General features: G+C 29.9%; 7 protein-coding genes across 8 annotated transcripts; 3 read left to right on the forward strand and 4 right to left on the reverse strand.

Annotated features, from left to right (window-relative positions):
- Nucleotides 1-410: 410 nt before the first annotated feature.
- LOC128958779 (SURP and G-patch domain-containing protein 1-like) lies at nt 411-2,583 on the reverse strand. Its single transcript, XM_054304707.1, has 9 exons — nt 2,181-2,583; nt 1,978-2,132; nt 1,846-1,916; nt 1,622-1,745; nt 1,458-1,546; nt 817-1,402; nt 674-754; nt 558-606; nt 411-488 (listed from the first exon to the last, which is right to left on the reverse strand). The coding sequence occupies exons 1-9, from the start codon at nt 2,463-2,465 to the stop codon at nt 462-464; spliced, it is 1,467 nt and encodes a 488-aa protein (XP_054160682.1). The 5' UTR covers nt 2,466-2,583; the 3' UTR covers nt 411-461.
- Nucleotides 2,584-2,633: 50 nt separating this feature from the next.
- On the forward strand, nt 2,634-3,713 carry LOC128958780 (survival motor neuron protein-like). The gene has a single exon (XM_054304708.1). It carries the CDS (start codon nt 2,803-2,805, stop codon nt 3,625-3,627), a length of 825 nt encoding a protein of 274 aa, XP_054160683.1. The 5' UTR covers nt 2,634-2,802; the 3' UTR covers nt 3,628-3,713.
- Nucleotides 3,714-4,973: 1,260 nt separating this feature from the next.
- On the reverse strand, nt 4,974-7,157 carry LOC128957848 (uncharacterized). The gene is made up of 2 exons (XM_054303663.1): nt 7,035-7,157; nt 4,974-5,679 (listed from the first exon to the last, which is right to left on the reverse strand). The coding sequence occupies exons 1-2, from the start codon at nt 7,040-7,042 to the stop codon at nt 4,974-4,976; spliced, it is 714 nt and encodes a 237-aa protein (XP_054159638.1). The 5' UTR covers nt 7,043-7,157.
- Nucleotides 7,158-7,676: 519 nt separating this feature from the next.
- LOC128957571 (HEAT repeat-containing protein 1-like) lies at nt 7,677-14,529 on the reverse strand. Its single transcript, XM_054303361.1, has 9 exons — nt 10,067-14,529; nt 9,864-10,001; nt 9,448-9,791; nt 9,166-9,265; nt 8,958-9,098; nt 8,626-8,871; nt 8,234-8,557; nt 8,013-8,168; nt 7,677-7,937 (listed from the first exon to the last, which is right to left on the reverse strand). The coding sequence occupies exons 1-9, from the start codon at nt 14,336-14,338 to the stop codon at nt 7,740-7,742; spliced, it is 5,919 nt and encodes a 1,972-aa protein (XP_054159336.1). The 5' UTR covers nt 14,339-14,529; the 3' UTR covers nt 7,677-7,739.
- Nucleotides 14,530-14,619: 90 nt separating this feature from the next.
- On the forward strand, nt 14,620-15,661 carry LOC128957709 (protein C1orf43 homolog). The gene is made up of 3 exons (XM_054303515.1): nt 14,620-14,838; nt 14,932-15,130; nt 15,194-15,661. The coding sequence occupies exons 1-3, from the start codon at nt 14,776-14,778 to the stop codon at nt 15,631-15,633; spliced, it is 702 nt and encodes a 233-aa protein (XP_054159490.1). The 5' UTR covers nt 14,620-14,775; the 3' UTR covers nt 15,634-15,661.
- Nucleotides 15,662-15,737: 76 nt separating this feature from the next.
- On the reverse strand, nt 15,738-17,001 carry LOC128958865 (splicing factor C9orf78 homolog). The gene has a single exon (XM_054304820.1). The coding sequence runs from the start codon at nt 16,824-16,826 to the stop codon at nt 15,858-15,860; it is 969 nt and encodes a 322-aa protein (XP_054160795.1). The 5' UTR covers nt 16,827-17,001; the 3' UTR covers nt 15,738-15,857.
- Nucleotides 17,002-17,063: 62 nt separating this feature from the next.
- Nucleotides 17,064-21,127, forward strand: LOC128958864 (transketolase-like). 2 transcript variants are annotated; one of them, XM_054304818.1, is made up of 9 exons: nt 17,065-17,207; nt 17,309-17,357; nt 18,198-18,314; nt 18,832-18,944; nt 19,017-19,196; nt 19,264-19,611; nt 19,685-19,887; nt 19,955-20,219; nt 20,281-21,127. In XM_054304818.1, exons 3-9 carry the CDS (start codon nt 18,220-18,222, stop codon nt 20,937-20,939), a joined length of 1,863 nt encoding a protein of 620 aa, XP_054160793.1. In that variant the 5' UTR covers nt 17,065-17,207; nt 17,309-17,357; nt 18,198-18,219; the 3' UTR covers nt 20,940-21,127. The 2 variants fall into 2 exon arrangements, with proteins under 2 accessions (XP_054160794.1, XP_054160793.1); XM_054304819.1 differs by lacking the exon at nt 17,309-17,357 and having other exon boundaries at nt 17,064-17,207.
- Nucleotides 21,128-21,267: the final 140 nt, after the last annotated feature.

Below are 21,267 nucleotides of genomic sequence, written 5' to 3' on the forward strand. Positions count from 1 at the left end.
TTGTACTTTACTTTTATTTATATTAATACATATTTATTGATTTTTTTTAATAATATTTATTTATTCAAATTTAGTCAACATTTTTCAAAATTAAATATATTATAAAGGTATTAATAATTATGAAAAATTATCTAGATCATAAATTAATTTTAATGTGATACAATAACGTTTTTGTATTGTATTTTAGTTAAATTATACGCAAAAATAATTTATTTACAGTAATACCGGTAATAATATTAATACAGTAGTATTTATTATAAATAAAAGTCTGAATACGGAAAAAATCAAAAAGTTTTAACAAAAAATCATTTTAATTTTCACCAAATAATAATAATAATAATAATAATAATTTACAAATACTCTAAAAATATAAATTAAATTACAGTATACAGTATACTCATTAAAATAAATACCGTTTATATCATTACAATAGTCAACAAATTGTTTTTTTTAAATGTTAATTAATAGTAAGCCCGTCGGGGATTGTTCTGAAATAAATGATATTAATTTGAAACAATTAAACAACAATTTAAAACAATTGATTAAATTTGTAGTACCAATGGATTTGGTCTAAATCTGTAGGCCATCATCATTCGCTTGCGATATCTATATAAAACAGTAATAAATCAATTGTTAAATTATTTGTATAACAAATCGGTATCCAAACACTTACGCTTCGTATTCATCATCAGTAGTGTTGAGTTCTTCGGGACGATTCTGACCTAAACCGGCATTATTTACAGCAACTGCTCCTCTAATGTTAAAAACAATAAAAAAAAATTAATAAAATTATTTAATTATGTTTTAAATATTTACTTATTAATCGGTTCCTGAGTGCCAGTACCGGAAGCACCCAAACCCTGTCCCTCAGTCCAACCCAATTTCTTAAGCATCTGAAAACCTACGTTATCTTCTTGTAGTTTGGAATCGCTGTAATCGGAATCACTTGGAAGAGGTGCTCCATTTTTGACTGCATCCCATTTTTTCATAAACTTGTCCAACTCTTCAGGAGGCATGAAATCTCCGATGTGATGCTTTCCGGCGGCCTTTTCAGTCAATTGTTGAGCCAAGATCTGAGTCTTTACCATTTCTTGCCTTCTCCTCTTGTGTTCCCACGTGCCGTCCTCTACATCTTCATCTGAATCATATTCATACTTAACTTTTCCTTTTTGAGCCAACATTTCATTCTGTTTTTGTTTATTCTGTAACATTTCAAACAAAAATTTCATTTTCCTTTGATCTTCTAATTGTTTCCACTGGTCTTCAGTCAGATCTGTTGTTCCAAACACTTGAAGGGCGTATTGAATCAAAGTTGGATCTGTTGGCAAAACCACCTTTTCATCACTCCATCGAGATTTTCGTTGTCGCTTTGGTTTGCTTTCTGACGACTCGCCACTCGATTCTTGTCGTATATTAATTTAGTATCAATTGATTTAACTATCAAACACAACAAATACCATTTTGTGCCCACATTTTGGCTTCTGTTAGCTCTTGAGTTCTTTTCTGATAAAATTTATAATATTCAGACTCTGTATCTCTCAACCAACTGTTGGATTAAATTGAATTAATTGATAGTTATTGAAATATAATAGATAAATGTTATATAAGTCATTAATTTAACCTATAATTTATATCCTCAAGAGTCGATTGTCGCATAGTCTCTTCGGCGTTGTCTCCATTCATAGCAACAGTAATGGCAGTCCTCTCAATAGCCAATTCAATTTCCTTATCCTCTGGTGAAAAGACTTTAAGCATCGGATCAGTTCTCGAATCACACAAAACAAACTCCGTTGCCATCGATTGATAAAAACATTGCGTTTATATTATTAAATATTAAATCAATACCTTTGATGTCATCCTCTAGTTTAACATTTGATTCATCTGTCGAATTAACTGCTTTTAATTTGGATGTATTGCTAATCAAATTGCAAGATATTATTGCAAAATCAAATCATCTTTACATTTGTCACGACTTACTCTTTGATAACCATTTTTATCGGTTTAATTGTTTTCTTGGTGTCCGTCGTCTCCTCGTGTGTTGTACTTTCAGTTTCGATCTTTATTTGACTGTTTGGCTGATTTTGTTTACTCATCTCAAGAAATTTGGCCAAAAATGAGCCATCATTTTGAAACTAAGAGATAACAAAATGGTAATTGTTGTCCATCAGAGCGACACTTACTTTATTGGATGATGAAGAAGAAGAAGAAGTTGGTTCGTCGATGATTGTAATGGTTGGACTCTCTGGATTTGGTAGAAATTCGGTGGTCGTTGGTATCACATCCGGTTGATCCGTCGGTGTCGGCTCTTCACACGTCGATGACGTTGTCGACGATGTCGTCGATGGTGTCTCTTTGCTCTTCAGTTTGCTTTCGATCTCCAGTTTCCTTTGGAGAATGAGTGCCTCCTGTTGTGACATCTGTTCCCTTCTTGTAGTCCGAGAGCCGAACCACTTATTAGTACTCATTGTCTGACAAATCTATTGACAAATATTGTGTCCAAACGTTTGAATCGTTGATGAGTTCAGACATGAAATGATTGATAAAAATAGAGATTCACTCAAAATGTAAACACAAAACACTAACACAAAAGGGAACAAACTTTCGATTGATTTGAGTTAACGTTTGTTTCAATGAAATCAAAGTGTTTTTGTGATTGACTTTTGAATTGCAATCCAATTATTGAATGAATGTTTTGTTTTGATTTAATTAAGTTTTTATAAATATAGTAGAAATTGATTATTCATTTCAATCATTTTCATTGATTTAATTCAAGAGTAAAACATATTAAAAGTTTGAAAAGTAATGTCATATAAGAGTGAATCACAAGATATGGTTTGGAAGCGACCAATCAATCAATCGATGAATGGCGACGAAGACGACGACAACGTTTGGGACGACAGGGCTCTCATCGATGCCTACGATAAGGCCGTCAAACAAGTGAACCAACGGATTGCAGACAAAGGATTGGAGATAAAGGATACGAAAGACCACAACAAAAGTGTCGCCAAAGACCACAACCGAAAATCAAATAATCCTAATGTTTGGCATTCGGGTCAATACTGTCGGGCCATTTATAGCGAAGATGGCTTTGAATACGAGGCACAGATTGTCTCAATTGATACATCAGATGACACCTGTATTGTCAAATATATTGGTTATGGCAATGAAGAGCGCAAAACACTTAAAGAATTAAATCCTTCGTTTGGTAAACGGTGTCGGAAACAACAGACGGACACTACAAATGTTATTAAAAGTTCAGAATCTGATTGTGAAACAAATGATAATCAGTCCAATCAGTTACCAACAACTCATCAAAAAGTATCAAACAATCAAAAGTCTACGAATAAACTGGACTCGACGTCAACAACCTCTTCATGGTTTACGCCATCACCGAGAATGACATCGAGTCAACCAATAATACCACCGCCGCTATCATTAGGCAACAACTGTCATCTTCCATCAGATGACGAATCTTTGGCATCGATGCTCATGTCTTGGTATATGAGTGGCTATCATACAGGATATTATACCGCATTAAAACAAGTTCGACAACAATCGGAACAGTTATCAACAGCAAGAAGTACGACAACACGAGACAGAGATAGACATGACTTAAATAATAAATAGTTTATTAAATAGATATGGATTTAGATTTTTTTATCAATAAAAGCTTTCAAAATTTTTTTTCATTCATTCAATAAAACAAGTGATCATTAATTAGTATTTGTATTCAATTTTGTAAGCAAACCATTGACCAGTAATCAGAAGACATCTTAAGTTATAAAATTAGTGAAGAGTTGTTTATCAAACAAATTGACAAAAAAGTAATGAAAATGAAATATCATTTAGTTTTGGATGTCTCGCCATTTGTCTGTTTCTTTTCCTCCGCCGCCTTCTGTTTTAATCTCATTACTTCCGCATCTCTGAAGGGGTCACACAATATCAGAGATTAGATACAAGATTAAGAAAATAGTTTGTATTGACAACAAACCGATGTTTTCTCTCCTCAAGACCGACACCTTTGTTGCCATCCTTAGTGTCCGCGGTTTTCTTTTTCTGCAATTCCTGCAGTTTCTTCTGGTTCTTCTGTCGGGCTAACTCTCGCTGATTACCACCTAATTAGTCAATTGAATAGCAAGTGATTAGTAAATTTAAAAAATAAACATTTTTGGTCTAATTTATGGTCAAAGATAATAAGTTATCGATGAAATTGTCTGAAGTAATGCCAAAGTATTACCACTTTTTCAATAATTGATTGTATAATTGTCTGCCATATCATCAATAAATTACTTTCAACGACAATACTTACGAGTCATTGCTTTTGTTTATTGTTCGCACAAAATACTGTTAACAAATAATTAACAAATAAATGGATCAATTGATGTGACAATTGTTGCCAAAGTGGCCAACAGTGGTGTTGACGGCGACCAACGCAACGATACGATTGTCGATGGCTTTAGTATTACACTATTACTTGAAAAACAAAACTAATTAACCAATCATTTCATTGCATTTGACTCTCATATGTATATTAGCGCGACATTCAAAAGTTGATTCAAAAATTATTGCATTTTAATTGTGAGACCACTTAAAGTCAATGCTTTTCAACAAACACTTGTTATTCAGTTATTTATTATAACTTTTTTAATTAACTTATTATTATTATTTAATAAATAAAATTAAACACATATTATAACAGATGTTAAACAATTAATTAATTAATTAATTTTAATGGTTGTATTATATTTTGTTTATAAAGTATGTTTAAAAAAAGCCTTAAAAAAGTTTAAATATTAAAAATATAAATTTATTATATAATTTTCTAAAAAATGTAATAATATATGAATTATGTAATAATGATTTTTATAAATTATTAAATTAAGGTAAATATATGTCAAAAAGGATTTTTTAAACTAAAAAAATTGATTAAATTATTGAATGATAAATGAAATGACATATAAATAATAAATAAATCAATTGTTAGTCTTTTGGATCTTTTGTTCCCAAACGGCAATCAAAGCTGTCCTTCTTCGCGGTCCACCAATCAAACAACCGGTCTCTTTAATGGTAGGCTTTTCTTCGTTGACCTCTTTATCGATTAAATTTGGATTACTATTAGCTCTACTGAGAAGCGATTGATCACTTGATTGTGACAATTCTTCTTTCAGACTTTCATCTGTTTCATCGCAAAGTGTACTTAAGTTAGGCTGAGAGAGACCGATCAGACGTACACTTCGCCACCTGAGCTCATCCTCTCTGGCTTTCATTTGTTTCAGCTCTTCCTGAATCATAGAAATAGCAGAAACACGTCTTTTGAATGTTTTTAAGTCTTGTTTGACAAACATCGGTGGCTTTAGTTCATAGTAGACGCCACAGGACTTATTGATCAATGAATTATCGTTTAGACCAGAATATGGAGAATAAAGTTTGTTGTCTTTGGATGCGATATTTCCTTTGCTTTTAATAAACATTTCAAACGAAACATTGGGTTTATTACTGTTAACAGATGTGACACTTGTTTTACGACAATTGGTCGCAAAGTTGACCGAAGATGAAGCAGAACTCGATGCCGAAGAAGATATTCTGTTCGACGACAATGAAGATGAGCTCATTTCACTCGATTCAACAGATTTGTCATTTAGATTGTGATGACTTAAATGGTCACTGTTTACAGTATATCTATTAATACAATTGAAAGATAATTAGTATTAAATAAATAAGTTTTACAATAAAGTTATTGAATATAAATATATTTTTTAGATAAATCTAAATGAATAAAAAATTACAATTAATAATAAATTTGTCACAATTGAAATATATATCTTTATATATTTAAAAAAAAATAATATACCAATATAACACTACTAAAATATTGTTTAAAATAAATTTTGTACCGGTAATTATTTTTATCAAATATAACTATTTTATTTTTTTTTAAATATCTAAATCGTTTAATCACTTTTAATTTTTAAAAAATCTTTTTAATTGTTTTTACATAATTTGAATATCTTATATTCAATTTAATATTATTTTTATAGATACGTTATTACACTCCCTGTTCTCGAATTACTATTATTTATGTGACATTTAAATTTAAATTATAAAAAATAAGTTTCTTATTAATATCAGTCATCATATAAATGATAATTTTTTCATTCAACGGTAATAATATACACATTTTTCAAATACAGAATATTAGATATTAATAAAAATTATTAGAATTGAAAATATTAAAAATTATATAAACTCTAAAAACTTATATTTTACATATAATATACCGGTTTAATAATAATAATAATATTAAGTTAAAATATTATATTAAATTAGACTAAAACTAATATCGATATATACGATAATCCATACTATAATTGTATATTTGTTGAATAATACTGAATATAGTATAAAAAATAGTTATTTAAAAAATCAAATCAAGTATTTTAATATTATTAGACATATATTTTTATTTAATAGTGAATACAATAGTGTGAGACTGGAAATGGGGTCTTAGGTCTGAACCAAAGCTAATGTAAGTGTAAACCAATGTATGGGTCAAACAACGGACTCATAGTCAACACCTGTTGAACATTGACTTTACGTTTAATATTATAGTAAACTTAATATTATAAATAAAAAATAAATATAGTATTTTGCATATTATTTTTAGTTTTAACTATATATCGTCGCCCACTATCTTAAAGCTAAATTTAATTTAATTTAAACTTAAATATATGTATAACACTTAGACATTTTGATTTATAAAGTAAAAAAAATAACTAAAAAATATTTATAGTAAGTGTAGAAAATTTTTGAACAAAAAAAAGTGCAACATATTGCAAATGACATTTCAAATAAACTATATAAAAGTATTTTAAATTATTTCAAATACAGTACTGTATTTTATTTATACATATAATTAAAAGAAAAGAGTAGTTATAATATATACTGTATATATAAATTATATATAAAATAAATAAAAGTTAATAAATATTTATATATATATAAAATAATAATAAATATATGAAAACTCTACTCACATCCGCATTTTGGTGACGGCTCTCTAGTTTAGTGCACTTAACTCTCAACACTAAAATACAATATATGAGTGCCATTCAAGTTGTACTGTATGTTATGTGAGCTACAGGTAACTCAGCATTTATTATATAACACACCTTTATATATAAGACACGACATTACAGAGTATGATATACGAGTGCATCACACGATGCCCACAGAAAAAAAGTAATACAAAAGTATTTTTCATTCATTAAACTTGATTTGAAAGACCAATGAAACCAGTATATCATTTATTGTTTGGAAAATATAGTCAAGTATTTCATTGCTCTTTTCGATTGCAATTCTCGTCGGAAGAGTCGAGAGTCACCAGAAAATGACAATTAGAGACAAATTTGGATAAATTATTTGGTTTTCTGGGAAAAAATACTTTAATAGCTTATACATAGCTTATAGATAACATTTTACTATACCTACTCAATAGTAATGCCAAAAAAAACTCCTAATCAACTCTATAGTCAAACATCATACCGTATATTATATACATATAAATAAATTTAATTTTTTTGTTTCGAAATAATTTAATATTAATAACTTTAAAAATTAGAATATATTGTACTTATATATATATATTTAATGATAAATTAGCAATGTACAAATTATAAATTTTATTATTACTATTTTCTTATTGTCAATAAAATTTTAAAATTATTTTTCAATTTATAAAATTAAAGATATTTAGTGATGGGTTCGCCTAAAATCTGTTCCAAATCAGTAATAATTTTCTTAATAAGATCTTCGATGCGTTCGTCGTCGTCTTCACTTAACTCAGATATAAAAGGAATTGTTTCCGCGATTATCGGCAAATAGTCTTCACCAGAGCCCAGAATCAATCGATGCAATACTTTGACGGCACCCAACCGTACCTTTAATATAATTGTAGTATTTTTTTATTATTAGAAATCATAGAAAAGATTAAATGATAGTAAATTGATATATACCTGAACAGACTCTTCTCTGGTTACAAGAAGTATTTGATAATTGATATCTTTAATAATAAGATCTTCTTTATTTGATTCAATCATATATTGAACACACAAACCAATCGATTCAATTCTTTCATTGAACTCTTCATCGGTTCCCAAAGTGTTAGTTAACTAAAAAAAAACAATTAAATTATTGTTAATTTATTTAACAAAATAAGTTGTATGTCATATAATACCTGATGAATAATAGGTTTGACTAATGCTTCTAATCTTTCCTTATTAAGAAATGAGCCGTTAGTGTCATAAAGAAAACATTTGGAAAGTGTGCCTAAAATCGATGTAATAAACAAATGACTCAATTCGGTCGTCATTTGAATTTCTGATTCATTGTTTGAATGAAACAGTGATAACATTTGCGAACAATTGGTGACAATCGATGGCGCGACAAATACACAGAACAGACCACGAAGTTTGTCAGCCATTATATGCAAAAATCGATAAAATGATATCATTCTGTAATACAACTTTCCCCTATGCATTCGTAAAGACCAATCACATAGCTATAGATATGTCAATAAATTGATTACTAGCGGTAAATGATAAAATTCAACAATTAATAATAAATTACCTTGATAAAAAATGGTCTAAAAACTATTTCAGTCATTTTCGGTACAAATACAGAAAAGGCGGAATAACACGAGTCTTCCACTTCTTGAATGTCTTTCAATGGAACTGTTTGGTGATTTTGATTTCTCAAATCCATTGTCTTCATTAATATGGTTCTCAAAATGTTTATGTGATTATTGATATCCGCCCTATCGGTGATGCTTTCAAATGCTTGTTTCAAAAGAGACATCAATTCACAAACTGATAGCTAAAATAATTTTATAATCGCCAACAATAAAGTTATATTCAGTTATTCCGTTAATTATATTTAAAATAATTGGTGTCAAAACTTACGAGTGATAATTGCAGTACTTTTTCATAACACGAATCGATTGCTGAGTATAATACTCTTTTGGGAATATTTTTAGCAAAAGTTTCCCGAATTGACTTTACTTTTGGCTTAATTTGAGGACAATTTTGCATAACAGTGAGTAACTAAATTTATAAATATTTAAAAAATGATTATATATCAACATTTAATGACAAAAATAAAAACTCTTACTTTAACTATAATTTGATCCAAATATGGACTCAAAAAATTTGGGAAATGTTGGGTAATCTTAGATACCGATGTAATGTTAGATATAATTACAACATCATCGCTGAAATAATTAAACAAATAGATTATAAATAAATCAATATAATTACATATCTTATTTAATTTAAATAAAATTATTATCAGTAATAATATATCCTCAGATCAAACTCAGGTGACGAAAAATATTAATCATCATAAACTTTATCAATAAAACCATTTGCTAAATGAGAATAAATCAATACAAACCTGATATCAAAATTGGCCAAAACTATTGGCATAAATGTTGGAAGCGCTGGAATTGCTTTATTACCCAAAGATATCATCAATTGTGATAAACATAAAATACAAGACGCCTTAAAATTAACAGATATTTGAACTTTCATTCCATTGATTAATGTTATTATCTTTTCAATCAATTCATAAACTAAAGATTGTATATCTTCATCATATCTGACGTGTTTGGATAATAGTTTACATGTAATCAATGATAATTGACTGTTATAGACATGTTGTTCATCCATTTGATTTACTTGTTCACTGGTTGGTACCAATAATGATAACGATTTCATTAGATGTTTTAATTGTCTTTTCTATAATCATAATTATAGTTGAAATAAATATAATAACAATTTTTATATTATATTATAAACCTAATCAAATACCTTAAGAAATTGATTCTCCATTTGTGTTAACTTTTCATTTAATAACTCCAAGACTTTGCGTTGAATTAGAAACGAATCGTTTGTTAACATTTTCAATACAAATTCAATGAGTTCTTCATTAGGCAAAAGTGAATTAAACTATTTGTATTAAAAAATTAATTAAAAATAAGTTGAATTACTTTTACATTGAATTGTTAACAAACCTGAAGTAATATCTGATATAAAATACTTCGGATACGTTTTCGGTGAGCGTTTGTGTCTTTTATCAAATTTTCGGTTTCAGTCGAGTACTTAGCAATCAATGCAATCAAACGGTGCAAAAATGTTGAAAAATTATCACTAATTTGAGTCCAATCACTATTATGAGTCAAATGAATGAATTCATTTGATGACACAATTCTTAAAACAATTTGTGCCAAACTTTGTGCTATAAGTCTGCGGTCGTTATCTGAAAATGATTGGTCTGTAATCGATAAAACTCTACGATTTTCAGTAAATTCTTCAGTAAAAATATCCAGTATTTTATTTAGTGATTCAATTTGGATATTGACATCAATGTGAGCGCTAAGAACAACCAAAAGACTGAGGAACGGCTCCTTTTCAGACTTTGATTTATTGAAAATCTTTTCAACAATTTTCATAATAACAAGTGTTAAGTGATCCCTCTCTCCCAATATATTAAGCAACTTCTTAAACAAATGAAGTCTTCTGTGAGCCGGAATGTCTTGTAAGGCGTCAATGAATACATTAATAACACTTTCTTTAGTGTTATTGACATCATCTAAAATAATAGGTATTATAGCGTCCATCGTATCGAAAACCACTTGAATTGAGTACTGATCGTCACAATGAAGCAAATTATTGCCAATAAATGTAAATATTGTGATCACGTAATCGAGAATTTCTTTCTTGAACTGATCCGCAACACTACTAATTAAAACCAATGCTATCTTTTGTGTTTCTTTCTGTTGCGATTCACGCAAACATTCAATAACTGATTCAATTGGCAATGAAGACAACTTATCGGTATTATGTTTAACACAATTGATTAGTGAATTCAATAATAATTGTCTCAAATATTCTAAAGAACTCTTGGAATCCATAATAAATGTATTCTTTAGGTATTCAAACAGATTTTTTACCAAATCTGAGACATCGTTTAGTTTGCTCTTTGACTGAACAATTTCAAGCAAAACAATAAACTTTTTCCAATGAGACAATTCAAGAGAATAGACGGAATCGTTTGTAAACATTTTCTTAACTTTTGGTTCACTTGAATCCATGGATTGAGAAATAGGAACCAATGATTTTAAGACATCTGATATAACATTTCCATTATTAAGCTGTTTCTTCAACATTTTCTTAGCAATTTTGCTATTGGTTTCAATAATTATTTTCAATAATTCATTTAATAATCGTATTTTGTAATCATAGATATTAATTGAATCAAACATTTCGTTGGTAATCAACTTCAGTGCCATTTCTTGAGTGTATTTTGTTTGAAGTAATTGAATAAAAAATTCAAATAAGATTACATCACATGATTGGAAAACATTTGGATTTTCATAAATTGAAAGTAAACTTTGAATTGTTTTAAATTGCAAACTATCGACACATTTTAAGATCAAAAATGACTTCAGTTGTGATAGGATTTCTTTAAGCAAATCAGAGTTACATCTGTTTAATAATAATATAAGAGACGATTTAAACCGTTCGTCAGTATTGTTGTCACTGATAATAGCAATTACATCGCTTCTCATTGAATCGATTGCTTTCTTTTCAGTTTTATTCTTTGGATTAGATGACAACCATTTGGATATAACTACTGAGATATTGTTTTCATGGCTTATAATAAACTCACTATTATTAAGACAATTTGCCAGAAGTTGATTGTTTGTCAATTCATAGACATGTTTAGCCACAACAACAGCTGCCTCTCTGTTCTTAGTTTGTGATGAATGCATTGCTATAAGAAGTGACAGAACAGTCTTGTCGTTAAATGTCGTTTGTTTGCCACAAAAATGTGATGAAGCCGTTAGTGATCGGCATTGCATTAATGCATTTCCACAATCAGCCCAAAGAGGAGACATAAAGTCATAACCATAGACTGTGAATGTCTTGTGAATCATTTGAAGACATGTTTGTCTGAATCCCTTAGCTTTGCTTTTGTTGTTATGAAATGAATTATTAAACAACAATATTAACAATCGATATAAATAGTGATTAGTTTTATACCGATTAAACCAAAACCAATTGTCTGTTTTTAAAGACAATGAAACCATAGAATTAACAACTGAAGTGATGCAATATAATATGTTTGATAGACTTAATCGACTTTTTCTTAAATTTTTTAAATTATTATTCAAAAACTCTTCAAATGAATTAAATGTATGCTTAGGTTTTGCTAAATCCAATGAACATAACATTTTGTCGATCAAATCAACCAAAATATCGCAACTTTTATCTCTAATATCTTCATCAGATGACAGACTTATAATTCTCTCTAATATTATTAGACTTAAAGAGTTAGTCATTTGTCGGCTAAAGTTTAGGGAAAATACAAATCTATTTTTTGTTATTAAGTCTGAATTTTGTATATAATATTCAGCAAAATGTGTGCAAACTATGGCTACAATAGAGTCGACATCATTATCATTGACTTTCCTTTCAATAATCTTTCGCTGCTCTTTTGATAATGAATTTAATAGATCCATATTTTTGGCTCTTTTTGAATCCAATATTAATGATAATGTCTTGAAATCATTTGGATTTAATGGCAGTAAAAATGGATATAAAAATGAGAGACTTTGTTCATTGTCTTTGTTCTCTACTGAGCAAAATGTGGCCAAAATAGTGTTCTGAAGATCGCGCCAAACAATGCCTTGTTTTTCATCGATATCTTCGTGTTTTAATTGACATACTTTTAATAAATTCAGACAAATATTAGTAACTTCTTCTTCACTAAACAATTGATACATTTTTTCTTTTAGACCGAAAAGCATTGACACAACTTGTGGTGACTTTTCGGTAAAAGTTTGTGTTAATAAACTCCTAATTGTAGTTACAGTAAAGTCATCTTTTTGGTCAATAAAAGCATCAAAATTTTGGATCAAATAATCGATGGCTTCAATTTGATTTGCTTCACTGCCATGAGTTAATCCAAAGATAAGTGGCATCTTTGAACTTTGCAAACATGAATACTTGAATGCACCTAAAAGTGGTGCAATTGATCCAATAGATGATAATTTAGCGATGCCTTCGTCAAAATATGTGGGATATCGGAGTTCAAGTAAAGACAATACTTTAACAAACGAATCAATTGGTTTTCGGTTGTCTACAATATCCATAAATTTGGCAATTGTTTGGATACAGATGTCAATTGTTTGAGAATTTAAAGACAATTTATCCAAGAGATCCAACAACTTGTCATTGATATTGAGTTCATAACAATTATTTATAAGACTTTTCATAAATATTGCTAAAAAGTCTTGAATGTCATGCAATTCACTGCACTTTATGATTGAATTTTCTGTTATATTGATTACAATATTTAACGGCAAATCAACAAAATGTTGGAACCGATTCATTACAGATAATGAAACGATTAGATCATCGCTTAATGAAGAGTCACATCTTTTCGCAATAGCTTTAAGAAGTTTATGGCTAACATTGGTCTCTAATTGTGTTTTGACGCAAATGTGAGCACTTATGCAAAGACTAGCTTTTCTTAACAATTGGTTCTTAGATTTTAAGCCTTTAATGACATAACCAATGATAACCAAAATGATGGCTTCGCTGGTATTCTTTTGGATCACATTAATCACAGTCGACATGAAAAATGTCACATAACTATTGTTTTTGTTATCAATTTTAAGACATTTAAAGCAATTCTCGCAAATAAAGCGCAAAAAAGATGGATCAGCTATGCATTGCTTTATTAGTGTTGTCTTAGAAATAGGAGTTCCCGCCTCTTGCATACCCTTCAACCAAAACCACTTACTTCTCTCTATCTTTGGGTCAGTACAGGTCTGGATCAGTCTAGTGAAGAGTCTGGTCTCGTGATAAGGCAATACACTGGCGATAAGTGCGTCCGCATTGAACTCATTGATACCGTATTTATATATCAACCATTCAATTGTCTTATGCGTTGCATTCAGAAGAAAATAATTGGTGACAACATTGCTAAGAAATATCTCAATCTCGGTGTCCAAGTCTCGGTTGGCCTCACGGCTCTGCAAACTTCGGTCCAATGTCTTACTCGATTCATTGAATAAAGTGTCTCGAAATCGTCCAAATCTTGTGTCCAATTGGATCAGCGAATCCAAACCGGACACTCCGATCGCGTAATGCATGTCATTGTCCACCGATTTGGCCTCAAGAAAGTCGTACAAAAACGATGCCTTTCCGTGTCTTTCCTTATGCAGCGAAGTCTGCGGCACTCGGAGTCGCGCCAACTGTTTCTGCAGTGATGTCATTGTGGTCGTGGATGACGACAACTGATGTTATGAAATGTGGTCACAAACGGATTGCGGACAATACTATCGGCAAAAAAACGGGAAACACGTTTGCAGTGAAACACATGTGAAACACGACTTTTTAAACACTAATTCAACACATGTTTACATTAATTACGTCACAACTATTTGTTGCTTTTGTGTGACTAATGTTGACTAAAATTGCTAACAAATGTTGACGTAATTGATGTTCAAAATGTTGATAAACACTATTGCATTAAATGTAAAATTCATTTAATATTAAAATGTATTGAAATTATAGACCAATAGTTGTCACCAATCGATGGTCAATATGATTACTGGTCACCATTTGGTCACTACTATCATCATTATTGGCCATCAATTGACTACAAGTTAATATTGAAAAGTAGATAATTAGATGATATTTGTCAAGAGTTATGGCTGAGGAATATAATATGTCTGGCGTTGCGGCCATTATATGCATCGCAATCGGGATTTTGGTAAACATTTTGATGAAGACCTCAATTGCTAATAATTTGTCGATAATTGTCTTAACCATTGTTTCATTTTATTTATCAACAATTAATTAACAGATCTTTGTTTTGCTATTTATTTTTGCAAAACGACAAATCATGAGATTATCACTGAAGAATCGTTTTGTTCCTCATATTCCTCTGGCAAGAGATGCACCAAAAAGTATGAGACAGAGGATCGAAGCGAAACTGAATGTCGTGCGAGACATCACTTTTGAACCAAATCTCATGAATAAAGGCGACAACGACACCAATGATGGTAATGAAATGATTTGATTATAACTCCTATACTTATATTATACTAATCATTCTTAATGTACAGCAAAGCAACCACTTTATGACCACATTTACCGCATGAAAGCAGTCGACTCATTGACTTTATTAGAGGCCGACATAATAGAGTTGACGGGAAATTATAATTTAAAGCGACCGCCCGGTCAGGACTTGAGATACTACTTATTAAAACTAGTCAGAGATGACGGACCACTTGCTAATTGTGATACTAAGTTAATAAATCAATTTGTCGACAGTTATAACGGTTCCAGACATGAACCATATCCTGTGTTTAATTTAGATAATTACAATCAATTCATGACTTTGTTGAATACAATACGCAATAGTATTCAAAATAAAACTTCTAATAGAAAGACAAAACTCAAAGGCAAAGACACGACCGCACAGATGGTCTTCAACGGTAAGACACAGGTCTCGATCCGTCAAAATAAAGTGGATTTTGTCGATACAGATGAGACGTCTGTTTAATTAATAATTTAATAAATTGTATTATAATTTATTTTTTATATACTATATATTTTATAAATTATATTTTTACTGTAAATTCAATTTTATGTTTACGATAGTGCATGAGATTTAATTAATATTATATACAAAATGCAATTATAATGTAGTTTAGTGTAAATAAAGTTATTGTTTCTAAAATTTTTTACTAAATGTTGAATTATAATAAAGACATCAAATAATTTCGACTAATATTTTCGAAATTGTTTTCTAAATTTTTCAAATATATAGTCATCGGTGGCCTTGTCTTTGCCATAAAATTTATTAGAATTGTGATCCCAATTCCTCGTCTGTCGCATCACTTGTTTGGGTTCGTCACCGATCACCACAACTGGTTCCTCAACATATTGATTGGTCGGCTGTGTGTCAATTCGTGGCCTTTTGGGAGCATTTGTTAGGCGAGGAATATCCTCTCTAATATTATACCTATTATGCTGAGCAAAACAGACGGCAATATTGTTGGGAACAAATGAAGATGAATTGGCATTGTTTTTGTTTCGTCTGTTATTTAATAACTGTATTTTTGCCTCTTCGGTGGCCTCAATGTTGCGAATCTTCTCATCCAAACCCAACTCAATCTCTGGAATTCCGTTAAGCATTTGATTTGAAAGCATTTCTTCACTCTTTTTGCTCGTATTTTTAATGAGATGATCGGGTAAGACATCAAACAATGTATTGATATCATTAGTGGTTGCGGTCATTGTTTTCTTATCAACTGTCGATGAATCAGATTTATTGACTCCCTTTCGTCGGGAGAGTTCTTCATCAATATATTTCATGAGATCTGTGTCTTCATCTCTACGATTAGTCTCAACTGAGAAAGTATTTCCCAAATCTAATTCATTGGTTAATGTCTTAGCATCGGATAGACCTCCAGTTACACCACTTTGTGTTTCATTTTTTGATTTACTGATATTAGGATTTTGTGTCAATTCAATGATATCAATACCTTTATTACATCTCTTCCTCGACATCTGAGTCCGTTTCAATTCACTCAATATTTTCCATTCGTCACTATTATTATCTGCTTCTTGTTGGACATCTTCATCATTGTCTTCATTGACATCGCGTTTTCGTTGTGCAAAACGTCGCGTCTTTTTCTTGAAAACAATCTTATTATTGTTGTCTTCACTCTTGAGTTCGCTGTCGTCACTCATGTTGTGTACAATACAATCAACAAATGATAAACCAATTAATTACTTAATAATGTGATTATATAATAATATCGGACCAATTGATCCAATTATTGTTTATAAACATAAACTTATTGACTGTAATAATAATAACACCAATAAATGGCATTCAATTCAATAATACAATTGCATAACAAATGTCAATCACGTGATTGGAGTGACGTTTCCTATATATGAATGCATTGTATAGTAGAGGTAGAGACCGGTTGTCATCTAATTAATGGTTATATAAGTTGTCGTACTTTTTCCAGTACTTTGCAGTCCATTAACAAAGTTGTACCACAACTTCAAACAACTGGTTTTCACACCATTTGCCACATTCTCTCAGACACTCTTGTTCTTCAGGTATACACTTATAGAAGATATTGTCTTTTTCGATCACCTATTGATCCATTCATTAATCATTTATATAATAAATATATTTTTTTAATAATTTGAAAAAATAGTATACATTTTAAATATCAAATAAATATAAAAGTGTTTACTATTGAAAAGGTATGTAAATGTCATGTTTTATATAAATATTATTTAATATATATATTTAATTGAGTATATAAAAAGTTGTTTAAAAATTTATATTATTATTTAAATTGCTATCAAATAATTATAGTAAAAATATTTTTATTGATTGCCAGTTATATAAATGCCAGATATGAATACACTATATGTTAGTAACTATTTCTATACTATATATTCAAATAATTTAATAAGGCATCAAATATTTGTCAAATCATTATATATTAAATGTGTGTTTAAATTATTTTTTAATATAATTCAAGTCCTATTTTGATGGATTGACTTCACTTCTAGTGAAAATTGAGACTAAATTGCTTTAATTTAAATCAGAGATTCAATTAAAGTTAATAAAATATTGGAAAAATTAACAAATATTTATGTTTAATGGTTTGATATCAAACTCAAAGTACAATTTCTAAGACTATTTTTAAGACACTTTTTTTGGAAATTTAAACTTTTCACTTTGATATCAAACTTTAAGTCAATGTATTGACTGACATATGATATGATTTTTGAGACCATATTCTGTGCTGTCCTTCACTTTTGATATAATAGCCTTGAATATAGACTAATAATCATTTCAATAGTTGATTAAAATTGCAATTATTTTAAAAATCAAATTCATTTACAATAGTAGTCTAAAATAGACAACATCTCATTATAGATACAGTACCTCTTTTGTATGATTAGTAATTAATTGTAATAATAATATTAACTATTATTTATCTCGAGAGTTGAGAATATTTACATTAATTTTCGATTGATTTATTATAATTTGTTGATAAATTGATTATATAATTATAAATTATTATTTTTCAGTAATAAGTGAAACTTAACAAAAATGTCGGTAAATCAAGAAATATTGAAACAATTGGAAGATATGGCCAATCAATTGAGGATCGATTCGGTCAGATCGACAAATGCGGCCAAATCTGGGTATATATACATTAATTTTCAAATATTATTTTCCTACAATTATTTCAAAACTAATCATTTTCTATACTAGTAATTAATTTATTAATATTATTATCTATTTTTAATATAATAAATTGCATCTCATTGTTGACTTAAATTATAAAAAATTAATTTCCTTAACCATTGTTTTCCTCAAAAATGACAGTTTATATATTAAAATAGGAAATTAGAAATCCGTATTTTAGTTATTATACAGAAAAAAATAATTACTTAAACAAAACATCATTAGATGCAAAGCCATTAGTTGTCAACACATAAATGTATTCAAATAATTAGTTATAAATATTTTAGTTTAATCATTGAATAACACTAACTTTGCATTAAAAATAGAGGAAATGAAATGAGTATTTTTTATTAAAAATTGTTACTAAAACTTTTTTAACAAAAAATAAAACTTATATTCTATAATATAATAATAAAAATAATATATTATAAAATAAAATGATGAAAATAATTGATAATCTATTATCTGATACAGTCATCCAACTTCTTGTGCATCGATGGCCGATATAATGTCTGTTCTGTTTTTTCATACAATGAAATATTCGTTGAAAGAACCAAAAAGTCCATCAAATGATAGATTTATATTAAGTAATGTATTTTGAAAATGGTTTAGATCTAAAAAAACAATTTAGTTAAACAATTGTCTAATCGATATAACAGGTAAGGGTCACGCGGCACCCATTTTGTATGCCGCCTGGGCTGAGGCCGGACTGTTTCCCGTGGATGAGATACTTAAATTGCGTAAACTTGAATCTGATCTCGAAGGTCACCCGACTCCCCGTTTGAATTTTATCGATGTGGCCACCGGTTCATTGGGACAGGGATTAAGTGTTGCCGCTGGTATTTGAATTAATTTTTTTTAATGAGAATATATGACAACTAAATACTGTAATGTGAAAAATGTTAGGAATGGCGTATATCGGGAAATATGTAGACAAAGCTCCGTATAGAGTGTACTGTCTTATTGGTGACGGAGAATCAGCTGAAGGATCTATTTGGGAGGCGTTATCTTTTGCATCAATTTACAAATTGGATAATTTGGTGGCTATTTTCGATGTCAATCGTCTCGGACAGAGTGAGGCCACTCCTTTTGGTCATCAGATGGAAATCTATGAGAATAGAGTAAAATCTTTTGGTTGTGAGACTATTGTAGTGGACGGACATAATATAAATGAATTGGTTAACGCTTTCGATAAACTATCAAAAACTAGTGGCAAACCCCAGGCTATAGTTGCCCAAACATATAAAGGAAGCGGTATTTAAATGTTTAATCAAATAATATAAATAAATTTATAAAAAAATATATATATATATATTGTATACAAAAGGATTTCCAAACATTGAGAACAAAGACAATTGGCACGGAAAACCTTTAGGAGATAAAGCCGATGATGTGATCGCTTCTCTGAAGCAAAAAATAACAACATCTAAGTATACGATCAAAGCCAACGCTCCCGTTGTTACCGTTCCCGCAACCAATCTATCAACTGTGCGATTAAGTGAACCACCAAATTATAAAAAGGGAGAAAAGGTATTTGATTTATTGCTCAAGTAATCAAATAAATTATTAATTTATTATTAAATATTTGTTTATATAGATTGCCACCAGACAGACATATGGATTAGCTTTAGTGAAGTTGGGTCGCAACTGTGATCGCGTTATTGCAATGGACGGCGACACTAAAAACAGTACATTTTCGGAAACTTACAAAAAGGAATTTCCCAATCGTTATATTGAGTGTTATATTGCTGAACAAAATTTGGTAGGCGTTGGCATCGGTGCCGGTTGTCGTAATCGCACCATTCCTTTTGTATCCACTTTTGCTTCATTCTTTACCCGTGCTTTTGATCAGTTAAGGATGGGTTAGTTAAACAGAAAATAACTTAATAATAGCAAATAAATATTTTTAAAAATAATTTTCAGGTGCTATATCACAGGCCAACATAAAATGTGTCGGTTCCCATTGCGGTGTCAGCATTGGTGAAGATGGACCCTCACAGATGGCTTTGGAAGATATAGCAATGTTTAGAACCATTCCTCACTCAACCGTTTACTATCCATCCGATGCCGTGTCAACAGAGCGAGCAGTGGAGTTGGCCGCACAAAACTTTGGCATTGCATTTATTAGGACATCTCGACCGACATTCCCTGTTATATACGATAATAATGAACAGTTTGCTATCGGAAAGGCTAAAGTTGTCAAACATTTTGGTGGCGGAGAACAAGTTTTATTGATTGGCGCTGGAGTTACACTTCATGAAGCTATCACTGCTGCCGATGAATTGGCTTCAAAACATCAAATCAAGGCCCGAGTGATAGATCCGTTTACTATTAAACCATTGGATAAACAGACAATATTAACGAATGCAAGAGAATGTGGCTCTAAAGTGATTACCGTTGAGGATCACTATCCTGAAGGAGGTTTGGGTGAAGCTGTTAGTTCAGCTCTCGTGTCGGAGAACATCAAGATTAAGATATTAGCCGTTAGAGACATTCCTAGAAGTGGTCCGCCGCAGGACTTAATTGACAAATACGGAATCGGATCCAAATCTATTGTCGAGGCTGTCCTTAATTTCAAATAAATCTTTAAAAATGATTTTTTAATTTAAATGTTAATAATATCCAACAGAACATTAATAATTTTAATTTTAAAACATTACGATTAAATAAACAATATATCACTTTAAATATTAAGAATTTTTGAACAAAATTACCGCAAAATAATTTTAATGTAATATGAAATATGAAAATAAAGATTTTAAAAAATACTAAAAGTAAAACTCGAGATAAACTTGTTTGGAGTCTAGTATTGATGAAAAAAGCCTTCAAATAAACAAAAATAAAAAATATGTGTCGTCTAAATATGCGACGATTTTTTTATTATAGAGTAATCTAAGTGTTGTGTAAATT

Source organism: Oppia nitens, unplaced genomic scaffold (genome assembly GCF_028296485.1).
Source record: "Oppia nitens isolate AA-2021 unplaced genomic scaffold, nextdenovo-longstitch-racon4-pilon3 scaffold3_pilon_pilon_pilon, whole genome shotgun sequence".
NCBI classification, from domain to species: domain Eukaryota; kingdom Metazoa; phylum Arthropoda; class Arachnida; order Sarcoptiformes; family Oppiidae; genus Oppia; species Oppia nitens.

Coding starts and splice junctions, on each gene's coding strand:
- LOC128958864 (XM_054304819.1), top strand. CDS start 18,220: ATGTCGGTAAATCAAGAAATATTGAAACAATTGGAAGATATGGCCAAT. Junction 18,945..19,016: donor AAATGATAGATTTATATTAA/GTAATGTATTTT, acceptor TCGATATAACAG/GTAAGGGTCACGCGGCACCC. Junction 19,888..19,954: donor ATTATAAAAAGGGAGAAAAG/GTATTTGATTTA, acceptor TTGTTTATATAG/ATTGCCACCAGACAGACATA.
- LOC128958865 (XM_054304820.1), bottom strand. CDS start 16,826: ATGAGTGACGACAGCGAACTCAAGAGTGAAGACAACAATAATAAGATT.
- LOC128957571 (XM_054303361.1), bottom strand. CDS start 14,338: ATGACATCACTGCAGAAACAGTTGGCGCGACTCCGAGTGCCGCAGACT. Junction 8,872..8,957: donor AAGTACTGCAATTATCACTC/GTAAGTTTTGAC, acceptor AAATTATTTTAG/CTATCAGTTTGTGAATTGAT. Junction 7,938..8,012: donor CCAGAGAAGAGTCTGTTCAG/GTATATATCAAT, acceptor ATTATATTAAAG/GTACGGTTGGGTGCCGTCAA.
- LOC128957709 (XM_054303515.1), top strand. CDS start 14,776: ATGGCTGAGGAATATAATATGTCTGGCGTTGCGGCCATTATATGCATC. Junction 14,839..14,931: donor GCATCGCAATCGGGATTTTG/GTAAACATTTTG, acceptor ATTAATTAACAG/ATCTTTGTTTTGCTATTTAT. Junction 15,131..15,193: donor CGACAACGACACCAATGATG/GTAATGAAATGA, acceptor CTTAATGTACAG/CAAAGCAACCACTTTATGAC.
- LOC128958779 (XM_054304707.1), bottom strand. CDS start 2,465: ATGAGTACTAATAAGTGGTTCGGCTCTCGGACTACAAGAAGGGAACAG. Junction 1,746..1,845: donor ACTAGAGGATGACATCAAAG/GTATTGATTTAA, acceptor CGATGCTTAAAG/TCTTTTCACCAGAGGATAAG. Junction 1,403..1,457: donor CAAAATGTGGGCACAAAATG/GTATTTGTTGTG, acceptor ATATACGACAAG/AATCGAGTGGCGAGTCGTCA.
- LOC128958780 (XM_054304708.1), top strand. CDS start 2,803: ATGTCATATAAGAGTGAATCACAAGATATGGTTTGGAAGCGACCAATC.